The sequence below is a fragment of the Gopherus flavomarginatus genome, chromosome 3, assembly GCF_025201925.1.
Source record: "Gopherus flavomarginatus isolate rGopFla2 chromosome 3, rGopFla2.mat.asm, whole genome shotgun sequence".
Taxonomy (NCBI): domain Eukaryota; kingdom Metazoa; phylum Chordata; order Testudines; family Testudinidae; genus Gopherus; species Gopherus flavomarginatus.
The window spans coordinates 27,077,042-27,092,508 of record NC_066619.1 but is presented as its reverse complement, the minus strand read 5'-3'; the positions used below and the strand labels follow the sequence as shown (position 1 = coordinate 27,092,508).

Genomic DNA, 15,467 nt, shown 5'->3' with positions numbered 1-15,467 from the left:
AGCTGAAGGAGGTTAGAACTGTTTTCCAGTACAACTCTACTTACATCCAAGTATTGTTTTACTATACTCCTCTTCACATCTTCAGTGATCTTGGAATTAGCCATATCACTTCGCAGAAAATCTAGCGTCTGTTTCGGATGGAAATGCACTCCTGTCTTCCTATTTATCGCTTTATCATAAACTTTTGCAGATTCGGATGGAGAATATTTCTGAATTTTACTGTTAAAGAAAACAAAACCCAGACATTTAGGAGAAAATGTTTTTGGCTTTAAAATGAACAATTCTGTTCTTCTTATTCTGTATCACTTAGGCGTCAATGTAAGCAAGGAAACTATCGCTACCCTGTGTATGTCATTAATGCAGTAAATTAAACTAGATATATTTTGTCATGAGATCTGCATGTTATAAAACCCATTGCTTAAAAAGTTAATAACCATGCACTTGAACAGAACTCACTAAACTAAAAGACGAGGAGCATTCTGCCATTAAGTATGATTCTTACCTATCAGAGAATCCACAAAGGTTCTTTAAATGCTGTTTTAGCATCAAAAGCAACAATATGCCTTGGGAGACATTTGCAAATTCAATTAAAGGAGCTGAATTGTCTGGCAAACATTTCATCACAGCATTTATATCATTTTCTTCACCAGAATCTGAATCAGAGTCTACACGTTTACGTAACTTCCGAGGCTTGATAACTTCTTCTTCACTGTCACTTTCACTCTCACTCTCACTGTTACTGTCACTTTCACTCTCCTCATCAGATGAAGGTTTCCTCTCCTTTCTTTTGTCCTTTACCATAGACTGGAAGACAGAGAAGATGACAAATATTTAAGAATTATGATAGCATTCAAAAAGATCCTTCCATAATCACAATTCTCTTAAGTGTCTGAATTGCCTTTTTTTAATTTTTTTTTTAAAATTCACAGATTATTTGAAATCCACAGATTAAAATTGAAAGTAGGCACACTTAACTGTGGTTCAATAACTAAAACATATACAAAGTATAAAACTCTTGTTCTGAAACAAAAATTTCATATATCTCCAAAACTTGAGTGCTCTTCACAACACTGAGATTGGATGTTGGGAAACTATGCCACCTTTGCTGCTGGCAGTGGTGCTGTCTTCACAGCTGGGCACCCAGCCAGCAGCCACTGCTCTCTGGCCACCCAGCTCTGAAGGCAGTGCTGCTGCCAGACGCAGTACAGAAGTAAAGGTGGCAATACCATATCTTTGAAGAGAGACTACCTTCTACAACTGACCACTTCTTCTAACTCCCACGAGTGATCACTCTTTGCAGGTTTTGCTGTTGTCCATTTTTATGATTAATAGGAATATGAACAAGTGTCTTAAAATATCATTTGGTTTGCCTTTCTAGATAGAGTTCGAATATTCAAACAGTTTTACTCTTAAAACCTGACAGAGGTTCTCATATGCTCTCAGGGGCCTGACATACATGCCAAGCTTCTCTCCAAGGAAATATTTATGTTGATAATGTGGATACGGTAAAGGAAATTCTATCACCACATTTGCTATTATATAGCCATAATATGTTTCACAAAATACAGAATGTATAAATGCATACAAAGTATTATAATTAGTTCAAGCCTACTTGAATGAGATAGAACGAAATTGAGAGACTTACAAATGGTAATATTTTTAAAATCAATAAATCAAAAAACATTTTAGAAATGGAATTTATTTACCTATATTTATAAGCAGGATTGACTGCTTTATTTAATCTCAGGAAAAGAAAAATTAGCTATCAAAATATTGTTAACAAAACACTAAAAAAAATTTTTGGTTAATGGGAATTATCAAGTTTGGCCAATCCAAAATTGGAACACCATTTTTTTTTTTTAAGTAAGTAAAGATCATGCATCTCTGTTTTAATAAGTATGACAATGCTCCTAATTCTAAAAGTAAAAATAAAAAAAGTGACAGCAGCCCAGCAGTTTATAAGCAGTGTAACAAAACAACATTTATGTGCATGTTAAGGAGACAGGAAAATTTTCGTGTGTGTAACTGGGCTTCTCTGAAGGTATCATTTGACTCAATTCCTTCTCTTGGTCTTGTGCTTCTGGTATGACAGAGCCAGGGATTTTCCTATGTCTGAATGTTTTTTGATCTTCTGAAGCTAAAGTAAGTGCACATCATACACAGATGAAAATGCCAGTGCCAAAATGCCACTTAAATATTCATTTCTGTTTCTTGATGAGCAGGAAAGAAATCACTTCCCTGTAAGTATAATTTGTGACTGAAATAAATATCTGTATGGTAGAATACTCAAGAAGTCAGTCATTAAAAAAGACAGTTATCTTTTCCATAACTGGCATTCTTCAAGATGTGTTGCTTATGTCCATTCCATATTAAGTGTGTGTGCTCACCACATTCAGCGGTGCAGGACATTTTTCCCTCAGCAGAATCCATAGTTATGGAGTGCCCTCTGGAGTGGTGCCTGCATGGCACAGTATAAGGGGCGCCACCGGCTCCCCCCACCTTCAGTTCCGACTTGCTGGAAACTCCAACAGTGGGGAAGGAGGGTGGATTATGGAATGGACATGAACAACACATCTCTAAGAACACCAGTTATGGAAAAGATAACTGTCCATTCTTCTTCGAGTGCTTGCTCATGTCCATTCTGTATTAGGTGAGTCTAAAGCAGTACTCCTGGAGGAGGGTAGGAGTTCACAGATGTGTAGATTGCAACACAGCTCTGCTGAACCCAGTATCATCTCTGGCCTGCTGAGTGATGGCAAAATGAGTGGTAAATGTGTGAATAGAGGGCCATGTTGCAGATCTACAGATGTCCTGGATGGGGATGTGCTCCAGCAAGGCCGCCGAAGACGCCTGAGCTCTCGTTGAGTTGGCTCTGACAAGCAGCAGCAGCAGAACCCCAGCCAGGTCATGACAGGTCCTTATGCACGAGGTGATCCAATTGGAAATCCTCTGCGAGGACACTGGGCGACCCTTCATCCTATCTGCTGTAGCGATCAAAAGTTGTCGCGATTTTCGGAAAAACTTGGTACGTTCTAAGTAGAAAGCCCATGCCCTGGACGTCCGGAGGGCCTTGAGACACCTCTCCTCACTGGTCTTGTTCAGTTTTGGAGTGGTTAATGAGGAATGAAGGAGAAAAGGAGGAAGATGTCCTTCCAGGAGGAAGATGTCCTGGTTCATATGGAAAGTGGAGACCACCTTTGGCAGGAAGGCTGGGCAGGGTCACAACTGAACCTTCTGTTTATAGAAGACTGTACGGAGGTTCTGAGGTCAAGGCTTTAATTTCAGAGACGCCAGAAACGCAACCTTCCAGGATAGGTGGGAAAGGGAGCAGGAACCCAGCGGCTCAAAGGGTGGGCCGGTCAGCCTAGAGAGAACCAAGGTAAGATCCCACTGGCCACAGGAGTCCGTACCTAGAGGGAGAAACTCTTGAGACCTCTCAAGAATCTGACCATCACATCATGTCTTTCTATAGTCAGCAGGTGAAAAGCGGAGATGGCTGCTAGATGCACTCTAACAGAAGAGTGTGCCTGGCCCTGGTTCCTCAAATGGAGCAGGTAGTCCAGAACAGCCTGTATGGAAGAATGTGAAGGAGAGATGCCATGCCTGGACACCCAGCAGGAAAACCTCATCCACTTGGCCAGGTAAGTCAGTCTGGTTGAGGGCTTCCTACTTTCCAGAAGGACCTGTTGGGACTACTTCTGAACAGGTCCATTCCCCTAGGTTCAGCCATGCAGCGAGGTGGAGGGACTCAAGTTTGGGGTGTAGGAGCCGTTCATGGTCCTGTGGCAGCAGGTCTGGGCAGTTGGGCAGGGGCCAGGGAGGGGCTGCTGACAAGCTCATGAGTGTGCCGAACCAATGTTGGCAAGGCCATGCTGGGACAATTACGACAACCTGCGCTTTGTCTCTCTTGATCTTTGCCAGGACCCTGCCGATGAGTGGAAGGGTCACGATGAGGTCAAGGTCTCTGACCATGACAGGAGGAAGGCACTCGAGAGGAAGCCCTTGCTCAGACCTTGCCAAGAACAAAACCAGTGGCATTTCCTGTTCTGTTTGGTAGCCAACAGGTCGATTTGGCGAGTTCCCCACCTTTGGAAAATCATGGAGGGATCACTCGTGGTGAGAGGAGAAGTCCCTGCTGAGCTTGTACGCCAGAGCATAATTGACACCGGGAAGGTGACAAGCTTCCAAGTGGCTTTCGTGGCTAATGCAGAAGTCCCCATAGATGGAGTGCCTCTTGACAGAGAGCTGATGAGCGCACTCCCCCATGCCTGTTGATGTAGAACATTGAGGTTGTGTTGTCCGTCAGGACTTGTACCACCTTGCCCGACGGATGGGGCAGGAAAACTGCCAGCTGGACTGCTCGGAGCTCCTTGACATTTATATGCTACTTCGCCTCCCCCATCCTTACACTACAGTCAAAAGAGGCTATAGATCCACCTATAAAATGGCCATGAATCCATATTTAAGTACCTACACAGTCTGAGTGTGTGCTCATAAGTACCTCTGAAAATATGGTTACTTATTTAATTGCTTATTTACTGATTTTGTTGTCCAGTTACAGGAACCCACAATTGCAAACTCACTAATGAAGTCTTGAATGGACACCTCAAGAGATCTGAGGTACTCTGTTACAACCAGAGTTTGGGGTAATGTTTCCAATTCTTGGAGATACCCCAACACATTGACCAAATTTAGTAGAAAGAAAAGAGGCATAAGACAACATATTTGAGCAGTGTCAACACACCAGCAGAAAAGCCTTTAACCTACACTGGCATGTTGCATAAGGAGAGTTGATGCAGTGAAAGGCAGGTACGACATTTGTACATCTTCCACTGAGGAAACATCAAGGAGTCATCTAGACACATCTGAACTGTGGCAGTGCAGAAAACCCACCCTCAGTCTGGAACCTGATTACTTCAAAGGATGAAATGGTATCAAATCAAAATGGACTTAAAGAAACAACAGTGCACCACCAAGTAACGCCAGAGCACTGGGGACCCTACAGAGAGCAGGACAGACAAAAAGTGCAAATGATATAGACTCACATTCTAAACAAAGCTGCAGGACTGAGAGGAGAGCAGGCATTAGATGCACCTGTCCTGGCTCCAGTGGGGAGCTCCTTTACTGAATATAGTCAGAACAGAATGAAAATTGTACGCTTTAAAGGGCCCCAAAGCCTTGGGGCTTTGTACATGAGACACACCTGCAGTGCATCAAAGGATGAAAAAAGGGATGCTCCTGCCTATCTCACTCTAGGCCAAGACTCCACAGCAGGAATCTAGTCAATATGGTATCTTGAGAGAACAAGAAAAGAAATAGTAACTTAACAGATTTTAGTTTTAGATACTACAAGCAATTAATTGTTCATATTTTTAAAACTAGAAAAATTATCTTAACAGGTACCCTTTAAGAATTATGTATATGTTAAGAGCAATTAACATTAGTTTTGTACCTGTTTCTCAAAAAATTGGACAAGCAAAATAACAAAACAGGCAAATCCAACATTAATGTGACTTTTGACATTTTAGATTCACATTTATTTTATTTCTTGTTCACTACAGGAGGACGCTTTATAAAGAGTTAAATTTTTGCTGCAGTATTAAATATTACTATGTATAGAAAAGCTATTTTAGGTCAGTTAGAGATTGCTAAATTATGTTTTCTCTGATGACTGTATGATTGGACTCATGATAACTAAGACACCTAGTTATATATGCAGAAGGATGCAATTATTACCTATTAGTAATATTAAATATTAGTAATAAAATAAGAATTCTAAAACATTTCTGAAATAGTTTGTTATAATGTGTGATATATAAGGAATACATGATAGTTTGGTATGGTATAAGGGTTTCCGTTGTCACTTATTCGAGTTGCCCTGCATAAGTTGCTCATGACTTTGGCACTCATTAGTAAAGCAGCAATCTCAAACTCATTCATACAAACCTTTAGACAACACTACATATGCATTATATCCTAGATATAACATATTTTATTTTGTAAATATTTAATTGAAAATGTTTTACTGGCAAATTGTTCTTTAAAAAGCAACAGTTTGAAAACTGCCCAGTGGTTTCATACTACTACAGTGGAGACTGACTAGTGGGCAGAATACAGGTGAGGAAATCAAAGGAGAATTCAATTTTTATATCACTTGCACATTTGTTCTGCATATACGTAAGTAAAGATCATTCAGTTTTGTTTTTAATTCAGTGAATTAAGCTCTTGTCTTTCAAATCACTACTATGATTTAAAATACTTCCCCTCTCCCAGAGGCCTAAATCGATGATGCTTAGTATGACAGAGAGTCAACTACTATTGCAGCTTAAAGAATTATTAGGGAAACTATTTGATATTAAGAGGCACAAAATGTACACACTATGATGAAGAAAAGTGCAAGTGAAGAGCCATATGGGCAAAGTAAATGAATATATTTGAGCTGTATAGACAGACTCTTTGCCAACAGGCAGATCTGTTCAAAACATTTTCGGAGTAGCAGGGCAACATACCAATGAAGTTAGACTGCTTATGGCTCAGATATTCATGAAGGATTAAAAAGGACCTAGACCTAAGTAACCTTGATTCTGGGATCCCCCCTACCTGAAAAACATTACATCTGACAATGCAGTCTTATTTTCTTCCATCTCTAATATTTTCCACTGACTTTCAAAATTAATGAAAAATCCTGAAAGTTTCTGAACACAGATCTGTCACACTCTGCCAGAACTGAGAGCAATTTATGCTATTGGTTGCAAAGTAATATTATTTATTGTCCATGTGTGCAACATTGGAATGACTGAGTAGTACTCATTTTGCTGCCAACATAACTTCATTGCAACAAGTTATTAATATATCATAAATGCACTTACCTCCTTAAATGACTGTAACAGGTTACTACCAGAAACTGACAGTGTAATGTCTATATGATGCATTATAAACAGTGGCTCTTCCTGTGTTTGATAAGGAAAACACGCTAGATTGTCTGCTATATACAAGAGCATATTCACCTCTGTTTTCTGCAAGTTTAAAAAAAATAAGTATTTTATATAAATATATATATATAATACACGCATACAAAAAACATTATATTCTAGTTTTTGCACTGCTCTCAAAGGGTCTTAGGGCAAAAACTCAACATGTACTTCATCCAAAATAACTTTTCTGCCTTGAAAACATTCTGCACATGCTAAGTTTTCTTCACACGTGAACTTGCATTACTCCTGCTCTATCCAAACTGGGCTTAAGTAGATATAAAATGGTTCAAGAAGATGTTATTTAAGTGGAAAAACATTTAGTTTTGCAGCCAAATAAAAAAGCCTATGGAAATAAAGTTAGCCAGGCCAAAATTCACCAAGTCTCATAAAAATGCATTAAGTAAGGACACCAACATTCATCAATTGAACTTGTTACAGTGTATTTTATTCTAATTTCTTCTTAAATGAGGTATATTTATGTAATGCTTACTGCTGTGTCATCAAAGAGGTTGAGTAAAGAAATTAGAAAGGCTCGTCTGTGTTGACGGTTCCCTCTGATCATGGAGTATAGATGTGAACACAAAGCGCTGGAGGATTCATCATGCCTAAAGCCCCTTACAGGATTCTTTGGGCATGTGTTGATTGCCTGTTGTACCTGGTAAGACATCTTCATACCAGCCACTGCTTTCATCTAAAATTATAAAATATTTATTTTTGTTTAAATTGTGGCTTTCAAAACAGTCACACAAAAAGAAAAATAATTTTGTCAAATTGAAAAATTTTCATTTAAAATTAAGGTCTTCATCTTATTTTCATTAGCCTCAAATTAAAAACACAATTTTCAAACCCCTACCACTTCCTGCACATTTACTCTTTCCCCATGGATTTGTAGTAACCCTGATATTTATTGTAAAATTTAAGCTTTTTTTTTTTTTTTTAAAGCCTTTAGCCATTCTGGGCGTGCAGTTAAATTTCCAAACAAACTGATTCAGCGTTGTTTTCTTGAGTTCATAAATAGACCAAAATAGCTGTAAGAAAGGTAAAAGCAGTCTCATTCATGTCAAGGGGGTGTTGAAACTGAAGTGTAATGACGGTTTTATGTTAATGTTGTTTCTCTATTAACTGACCTAATAGAAGTATCCAGCTAAAATGATGATTCAGAACAGGCAAATTTTTCATACATTTGAAATGATTTTCCACAGGAATAATGTTGAAAGTTTTCCCTGAGTGTTCTACTGAATTTGAATTTTTGAACTTTCATGTGTCTTAACCCTCTCGTCTCACTCTATGTGCACAGGATGACGAATACAAAATCCCAATTATCTGCATGTGCCTCAGTCTCTCAGCTGATTTTAGTTAAGCCCGGGATTTGTTCCAGTTTCAGTATCAACTGGATGCCTGATCAGCCAATGTATCCACCACTTCCTGTGCTTTGGCCTGTGCTTCTATCCCCTGTGCTTCCATCATCCTCACCTACATGGAGAGTAACTCAGGTCTCAGTTGACTACATTCGGGACCCCACCTGCCAGCCTCTCTATTAAATTAAGTATGCGCTTGGGTACAATAAGTGCAGAACTCCAAATTCTAGTGTTGGATGAACTGGAGTGCTCTGGTATCTGGAAAGTCCCATAATCTAGTGCACACACACAGAGCTTACTGGGGGCAAGGCACCTGGGCACTCAGTTCCACAGCAAGATAAGGAGGGGGTTTTGGGGATGTCTGTAGGGAAAAATGAAGCAATGCAAAGGCCAGGGATAGAATTTAATCTGGAAGGCCAGGTAGAGTGAATGGTAATATCTCAACACTAAGTGCCCTCACCTAGCCTCCTCTTCTTTCTAGGACAAGATACCTAACTACAAACACCTTCCTATGCCCCCTCTACCCGAACTCTGCTTCCAAAACCCCGGTGTGCCCCATGGAGAACAAATACATGTAATATATAACATTTTCCCAGTATATAAATATTACATTGCTACTGCTATGTTTTTTTTGAAGACATTATCTTCTTTTTTCTGTTGAAGATTAGGAGAGTTGTTCCTTGTGATCAAACAGATGATCACAGTTACTTGGCCAGTGATACTCAATGAGCAAGATACTACTAACAATTATAAGTAAGGGAGTTTTAAGGTTGAATGAAACATTTAATATTTTCTCTTAAGAACTAGGAATGCTTCCCATTTCTGATATTCTAAATCAGAAACTCTGAGACAAAACTGCTCCTTCAAACTCAGACGAAGAGGTCAAAACTCAATTCCCCAACACAGGTAGAATTAATAAACAGATAAACATAACCATATTCTCCAGTTCCTGCAGTTTGGACTTGTACATTTCTATACTCTTGAGAGAGCAGAGAATCAGCATTTTGTTTAAGTTATGTAATGTTAGAGTTACATACATGAATGAATCCAGCATATTTTTTGTCTATTTCCACCAGTTGCTGGTCAGCTTTGTTCCGCATAGAGGGCTCTGGATCTGTGCCCATAGCAATTAAATATGGCACACACTAGAAAAGAAATAGATGAAAATATACAAACCATTATACACCAAAAATGTATGTGGCTATGTGCACTGCTGCATGCATATATTTATCTCACATTATTATTTATGTTAAATTGTTAATAGTTGAACAACTAGAATACAACACCTTATGCGACTTACAGCTTGATGGCTTCTTTTAGGCAAGAGCACAAGTTATAAAGAGGGGAGATGATCCAAGGACACAAGTATATTAAAAAATGAAAATGTATGCCAGAACACAGGTGGTATTCCCAGTATCTCTCTTCCACTAGGCAACACTGTAGGACCCCATACTAGAAAAATGAGGTGTTTTTAGCAATTTCTTGATCTATTTTAAACACCACTTAGCACCTATATAGAAAAAGACAGCAGTGTTTCAAAACATGTTAACAGTTCATGGTCAATCCTTGGTCCAGGAGACTCTAGGGTTGAACACAACTCGCTAACACGTTTTGAAATATCAACGTCTGTTTACACCAGGTGCTTACAACAGAGTTAAAAGTGGTGTTTAAAAATTTAGAAAACACATTTGTTGAGCACACATTCCGTTTCTGAGTGTGGATAGGGCCTAGTAATTTGCCTCATGGCAAGCCTGAAACTTGGAAGCTATTAATATATTTAAAATACATTGGTCTCAAATAAATTTGTTACAGAATTTGTTCTGGGAATTATCCAGTTGAGACTTGACATATCTCCTCAATATTTACCCAGAATTGTTTCAAAACAGAAAGGAGGATAAGAAAGAATCTGTGGGAGATTATGGATACAGGTAAGTAAATTAGTCTTTCCTTGTTAGCCACACCTGTATAGATTTTCACTGTAATAGATAAAAAACACTATCTAGTTAAGATTCACAGGTGAAGAAAATTACTTGAAAATAAACTACAGATAGCTCTAACATTGGCTCTGAAAATTCAATCCAATGTAGTGTTTTGTGGGGAAAGGTGCTGGCAAAAGATTCTAATGAGTAGCAACTAAAGAAGACAGACCATGGATGTAAATATGCCTGAACACTAACTGGGGTCTGATTCCATAAAACAGAAACCAGTGCACTCCATCATGCATTTAATAAGTGCTGCTTAAAAACGATTCAACTCAAATATAATTTCTAAGCCAACAAAGGGTTAGTCTTTGGAACCCTGTTGGCCTTTTAATACAGAAGAATTCTAGACATCTGTTGTATGTAAAACAGCCTCTCCAACCGAAGTATCCCCAAAAGAAGCAACTACTGTAACAAATTTGGGGGGCCGAGGGGATGACACACACATACTGGACATTTATCTAGCAGCCATGAGAAATTCTGAGATTCTTTTGTGTAAAAGAAAAAAGGAATACAGCACATTAACATTACATACCTGAACTGGATGGATAAGACCCTGGTTTAATGTCAGTGCAATGACATTTAGAGCAAAGTGGCGTACGCTGGACTGTGCATGAAAGAAAGCCTCAAGAACCTGTTTGAGATAAAGTTGCATGATGGAGCTGCTCATCCCTGAGGAAATATCACCCATTTCTTTCAGATCCTCCTGTTTTGCTACTTTCTTCCCTGTAGAAAGGAACAAAAGCAATTGTTTGTGTCAAGATCTTTGGGCAACCACTAACTTATTCTACTCTACATACTACTCCTCGTATTCTTTATGACATATTTAAGCTTCATATTTAAGCCCTGAAGATTTCTTGTTTTAGAATGCTTGAAAATTAACAATTTCAGAGAAGAATTTGATAATAGAAAAAGCAAAGCACTCATTATTTTAACTACAAGAATTTAAGTATTGCACATTTTGGATTTTTTCCCAGCAACTTAAAACTTGAAGTTAAGAACAGAATTCTACACTCTATACTTCTCAGTGTGACTGTGTATAAAAGATGTTCCTGAAATCTTTACCTAAGGTAACGTATGTATACATGAATAATTAGACCCAAAAGCTCCTTATGAATCAGTTAAATTAAAAGATTGTTTTCATGTAACAAAAGTTACATTTTGAATGCTTCCTTAATATAGCGCTCATCACTCACACTCTCTATCTGCCTGCTGCATACGCGTATCCTCCTCCTGTAGATAGGTTTGGAGATTTTTTAACACCTGGATTTTTAAGTTTACTGAGCTGTTCTTATCAGAGAGAATGCTGTTGTACAGAGTCTTCACCTCCTGCTCAAACATTAGACTTGGGTGTTGAATAAATGCAAATCCTGAAAGAAAAAAAATAAGAAAGATCCCACTTGGTTGCCTTGCAATTACTGTGCTTAAATTTTTCAAGGTGAACTAGTAAAATCTTCCATCATACATATATGAAATAAAATTCAAAGAATCACTCAAAAACTGGAAACGCAACAGAAGAATGTTGGAGAATCAGGATTTCTTGATTCTATTCCAGGCTCTGAAGGGGAGTGTGATCTAGTGCTTACACAGTCAAATACACAGCACATCAATTCTCAAAGGCAGCATGGCTAAACGAATTTTATTCTCAGCTCTGCTAGAAGTGACCTCATGCAATCAATCTCTCATTTGTCCCATTTATAAAATGGGAAAATTATACATGTCCCTCCTATAATAGAGGTCTACGGTCTTGCTCAATAATATGTCAGTGGGAACACTGAGACTCTGACATATACAGACTCTAAAACCCTTTCTTAAAAACTATTATGAAGGAAAAGAACTATCTGTTTTCTTTCTCCCTGCCCAAAATGTAGAGAACTAGTCTCTTTTAATCAGTTGTGGGTTTTTTTTTCTTCCGGTTACCCTTCACCGCCCTCCCCAATTATAATCCAGACATCATCTGAGATAACGTAAGTGGGTTAGTACTGCTGATTTATAGCCTCACACAGGACCACAAGTGACAGAGATGCAGCTTTCCTTTGAGAAGACTGGGAAATCTGCTATGTATGAGACCATTACTTTGTTTATTTCTCCTAACTCTTGTTGGTCTGTGCTTTGCAGGAGTGGCAGATATTGAATATCCCTTTACTTCTTTATGGCCACAGGTGGTAAAGATCTTTAATGAGTAAAAACAACAAAGTGCAAAACAAAACAGAAATTAAAAGGAAAAGGAAATAACAGAAGAAGAAAAGTATATGGAAAAAGCCCAGCATGAAACAGTGGAGGGGGCTGACTGGCTGAAGCCAAGGGAATCAAGGTTCTATAAAGCTGGTCTCTTGCACCTCGAAAAGTTAGTGCAGGAAAAGACTTAGTTCAAGAAAGAGCTCAGTTCATCCAATGGGTGGGAAAAAAGGGAAAGCGAAAGAGGTAAGGATGGTCTTTAGTAGGGATAATTATTATCTGCATGAACGTGCACTGAAGTTTTGTTACCTGATCTTTTCTAAGCTAATCTGATTAAATTTAAAATCCCTTTTTAAAAGTAAAGAAGTATTTTTGATATATAACTTTCTTTCCTTCACTCACTGATTTAAATGGGTCTACAACCCACAATTCCGTCGGAAAATTCTTCTTATCTTCCCTAATAAATTTTCCTTACCACTTATTAAATCCAAATGTTTCAGATGGGAGAGAGGGAAAATTTGCTATCTCACAATTTTCTTTTAAGAATTAGCTCACCTTTGGTCTGCCTCCGCCTGAAAATAAATTATTTGGGTGTCTTTAAGATTAACACAGCTCTATATAAAGTAGTACTCCTAAGAGGTTATGTTTGGTCTGCTAATAAGGATTTAAGATTTCCATACTTCTATGGAAGTACACATCTGGAGCAGAAAGCCTCAGACCCTTGTAGGCAAGTCAAAACTTGCAAGAAGTGGCAAACTTCTCGCTGGCCATTATCCAGAAAGGAACTGTCAGGGCCTATGTAAGTTAATGCCCACTGACATCTAAGGGGACAATCTTCAGCTGTTGTAAACTGTCATAACGCCATTGACTTCAGCTGAGGACTGACCCATGGCTGCATCACCTAAGACTTTCCCAGATGTTTTTGGCTTGCTAATAATCCTTTGAACTTCATGCCTTGGGGGTGTGAAACTCAAGTAGCAGCAGATTATAAACTATTTTCATTTTGAAAAATGATGGTACCATTAGTTTAGAAATCTGATACTTTTGGAGATTTTAAAGAATTACACACACACACACACACACGGAAGGCATACACTGTCAAAATGTATTTTTCACACGAAAGAGAAAAGAGACCCTTTTTGACCAATTTGCTACAGACTATGTTCAAATATCTTCAGACGTGCAAGGAAGTATATTTAAGATCTCTATGAACAAAAAAATTAAAATTAAAAAAAAAAGCAACCAAAATGTGCAGATAATATTATTTAGGTACATATCCCTTAAAAAAAGATGCCAAAGCTTTTTAAATGAACCAACTTCTTGGAAAAATAACCCAAACTAAACATACTATCCCCTGAGATGCATAATTACTGATTCAATTAAAAACAAAAAAAAAACTTGGTAATTCTTACCTAAACCAATTATAGCTTTTGTTTGTACCTCTTCATCTGAATGTTTTGTAAAATACATCAGCAGTTCAAGTACTTTATCCTTTATGTTAACCTGGCCAAATCAAAACAAAAAATATTGATGACTTAAAAAGCAACAGCTAATTTTTAGATTCTACTTAAAACAATCTTAAAAACCTAATTGCAGAGTGAAACATACATCACTGACACCAGAGCTTTCTCAAAATAAAATAAATGGTTGCAAATTACAAGTACAGTCTAGTTTCACTGTGAAGACTTTACTTCATTGTTTCAAATTACAAAACCTATTCTGTTCTATTTACAAGTTACATTTTTTAACTTTACCCTTTTAAACACAAGACACTGAGAAGGTAAACACGGTGTATTTTACCTTACTGTTGCCTTTAAAATCTTCCTGATCAAAATCAAAATGGCGACACAGTGCTCCAACAGTGAAAAGAGATCTAAGGAGTGCTGGTTTATTGGCTGTAAGTATAGTACTGTTTGGGTCTTCTTGGTGTTGACTTTTTAATTTTGAAAGTGCACCTAAAATAAGAGAAAAGATTTAATCATAGCAAATACTGCACTCCTGAAATGACAAGCATAACCAAAACTTTTATAAAATTGTTTAATAATATACGCTCTGATATTTAACTTACCATAGTATCTATTAAAACAGGCCCATACAAATTTATAATTTTGAGTAACTTTGTTTACAACAGCCCCAAGACAGCTCACACAGTGCTGCACTACCTGAAAATAAGACAGAAAATATTTATAACCATTTATTTAGAAGTCAAGATAGAGATTTTTCAAAGCAATTTAGAGATATAAAAACATATTATTTATTTAAAACTAATGGAAGATAAAGGTCTAACTCTTCAAGACTATTTTGAAAATCTCAGACGAAGTACATAACAACTAAAGTGTAATAATAAATACACAAACTCCGGAAGATCAAGAATGTTCACAGGGATAGCCAGTTTTTCATAACTGCCGTTCAAACATTAATAGGGAAGAAATGTTCATGTGTTCATTTTAAATAACTTCTACATATTCCATATCAAACTGAACCAAAAACATTAAATTAATATAAAAAGTAGAAATTAAATCCTACCGTCATGCCATATTTGATTATAAGTTTCATGAGATCTTCCTCAATAGTGGCAAGGAAGGTCTCACTTGGATGCTCCATCAATGGCACCACCAGCTCTAAGATTTTTGCAACATTGCAGATTACCATGAAATCGTTTTGGGTCTGTAAGAATAACATTTACAATGATTAAACATTTTCACCATTTTCCGTATAGAAGAGCTAAGTATTTCTAATTTTATTTCAGGTTTGAGAATAACTTAATTTCAGTTTTTCAATAAAAGTACACACTGATATTCAAGGATCTAACTTTTCTCTGAAGTATGTTTTAGGTATGCTGTAGCACTTCCCGGTACAAAAAGTTTGGCTAAGGGTTTAAAGATAACAATTTAAATTTGTTACCAAGTTCAAAAGTATTGCTATGCTATGATAATCAAATTTAAACTGTTATCTCTAATTACTAATCCAATACTTTT

The 15,467-nt window shown here is 37.6% G+C and overlaps 1 protein-coding gene across 4 annotated transcripts in view; it reads right to left on the bottom strand.

Moving 5' to 3' along the window:
* The window catches only part of NIPBL (NIPBL cohesin loading factor), a 309,341-nt gene that overhangs the window by 3,096 nt on the left and 290,778 nt on the right, over positions 1 to 15,467 (bottom strand). For all 4 annotated transcript variants that reach the window (XM_050943765.1, XM_050943763.1, XM_050943764.1 and 1 more), the window contains 11 exons: positions 15,016 to 15,156; positions 14,558 to 14,651; positions 14,290 to 14,444; positions 13,902 to 13,992; positions 11,508 to 11,681; positions 10,847 to 11,037; positions 9,370 to 9,477; positions 7,465 to 7,665; positions 6,870 to 7,016; positions 503 to 804; positions 45 to 219 (listed from right to left, as the gene is read on the bottom strand). In XM_050943765.1, coding sequence (XP_050799722.1) covers positions 45 to 219; positions 503 to 804; positions 6,870 to 7,016; positions 7,465 to 7,665; positions 9,370 to 9,477; positions 10,847 to 11,037; positions 11,508 to 11,681; positions 13,902 to 13,992; positions 14,290 to 14,444; positions 14,558 to 14,651; positions 15,016 to 15,156 — 1,779 coding nt within the window. The remainder of the gene's footprint in view (positions 1 to 44; positions 220 to 502; positions 805 to 6,869; positions 7,017 to 7,464; positions 7,666 to 9,369; positions 9,478 to 10,846; positions 11,038 to 11,507; positions 11,682 to 13,901; positions 13,993 to 14,289; positions 14,445 to 14,557; positions 14,652 to 15,015; positions 15,157 to 15,467) is intronic.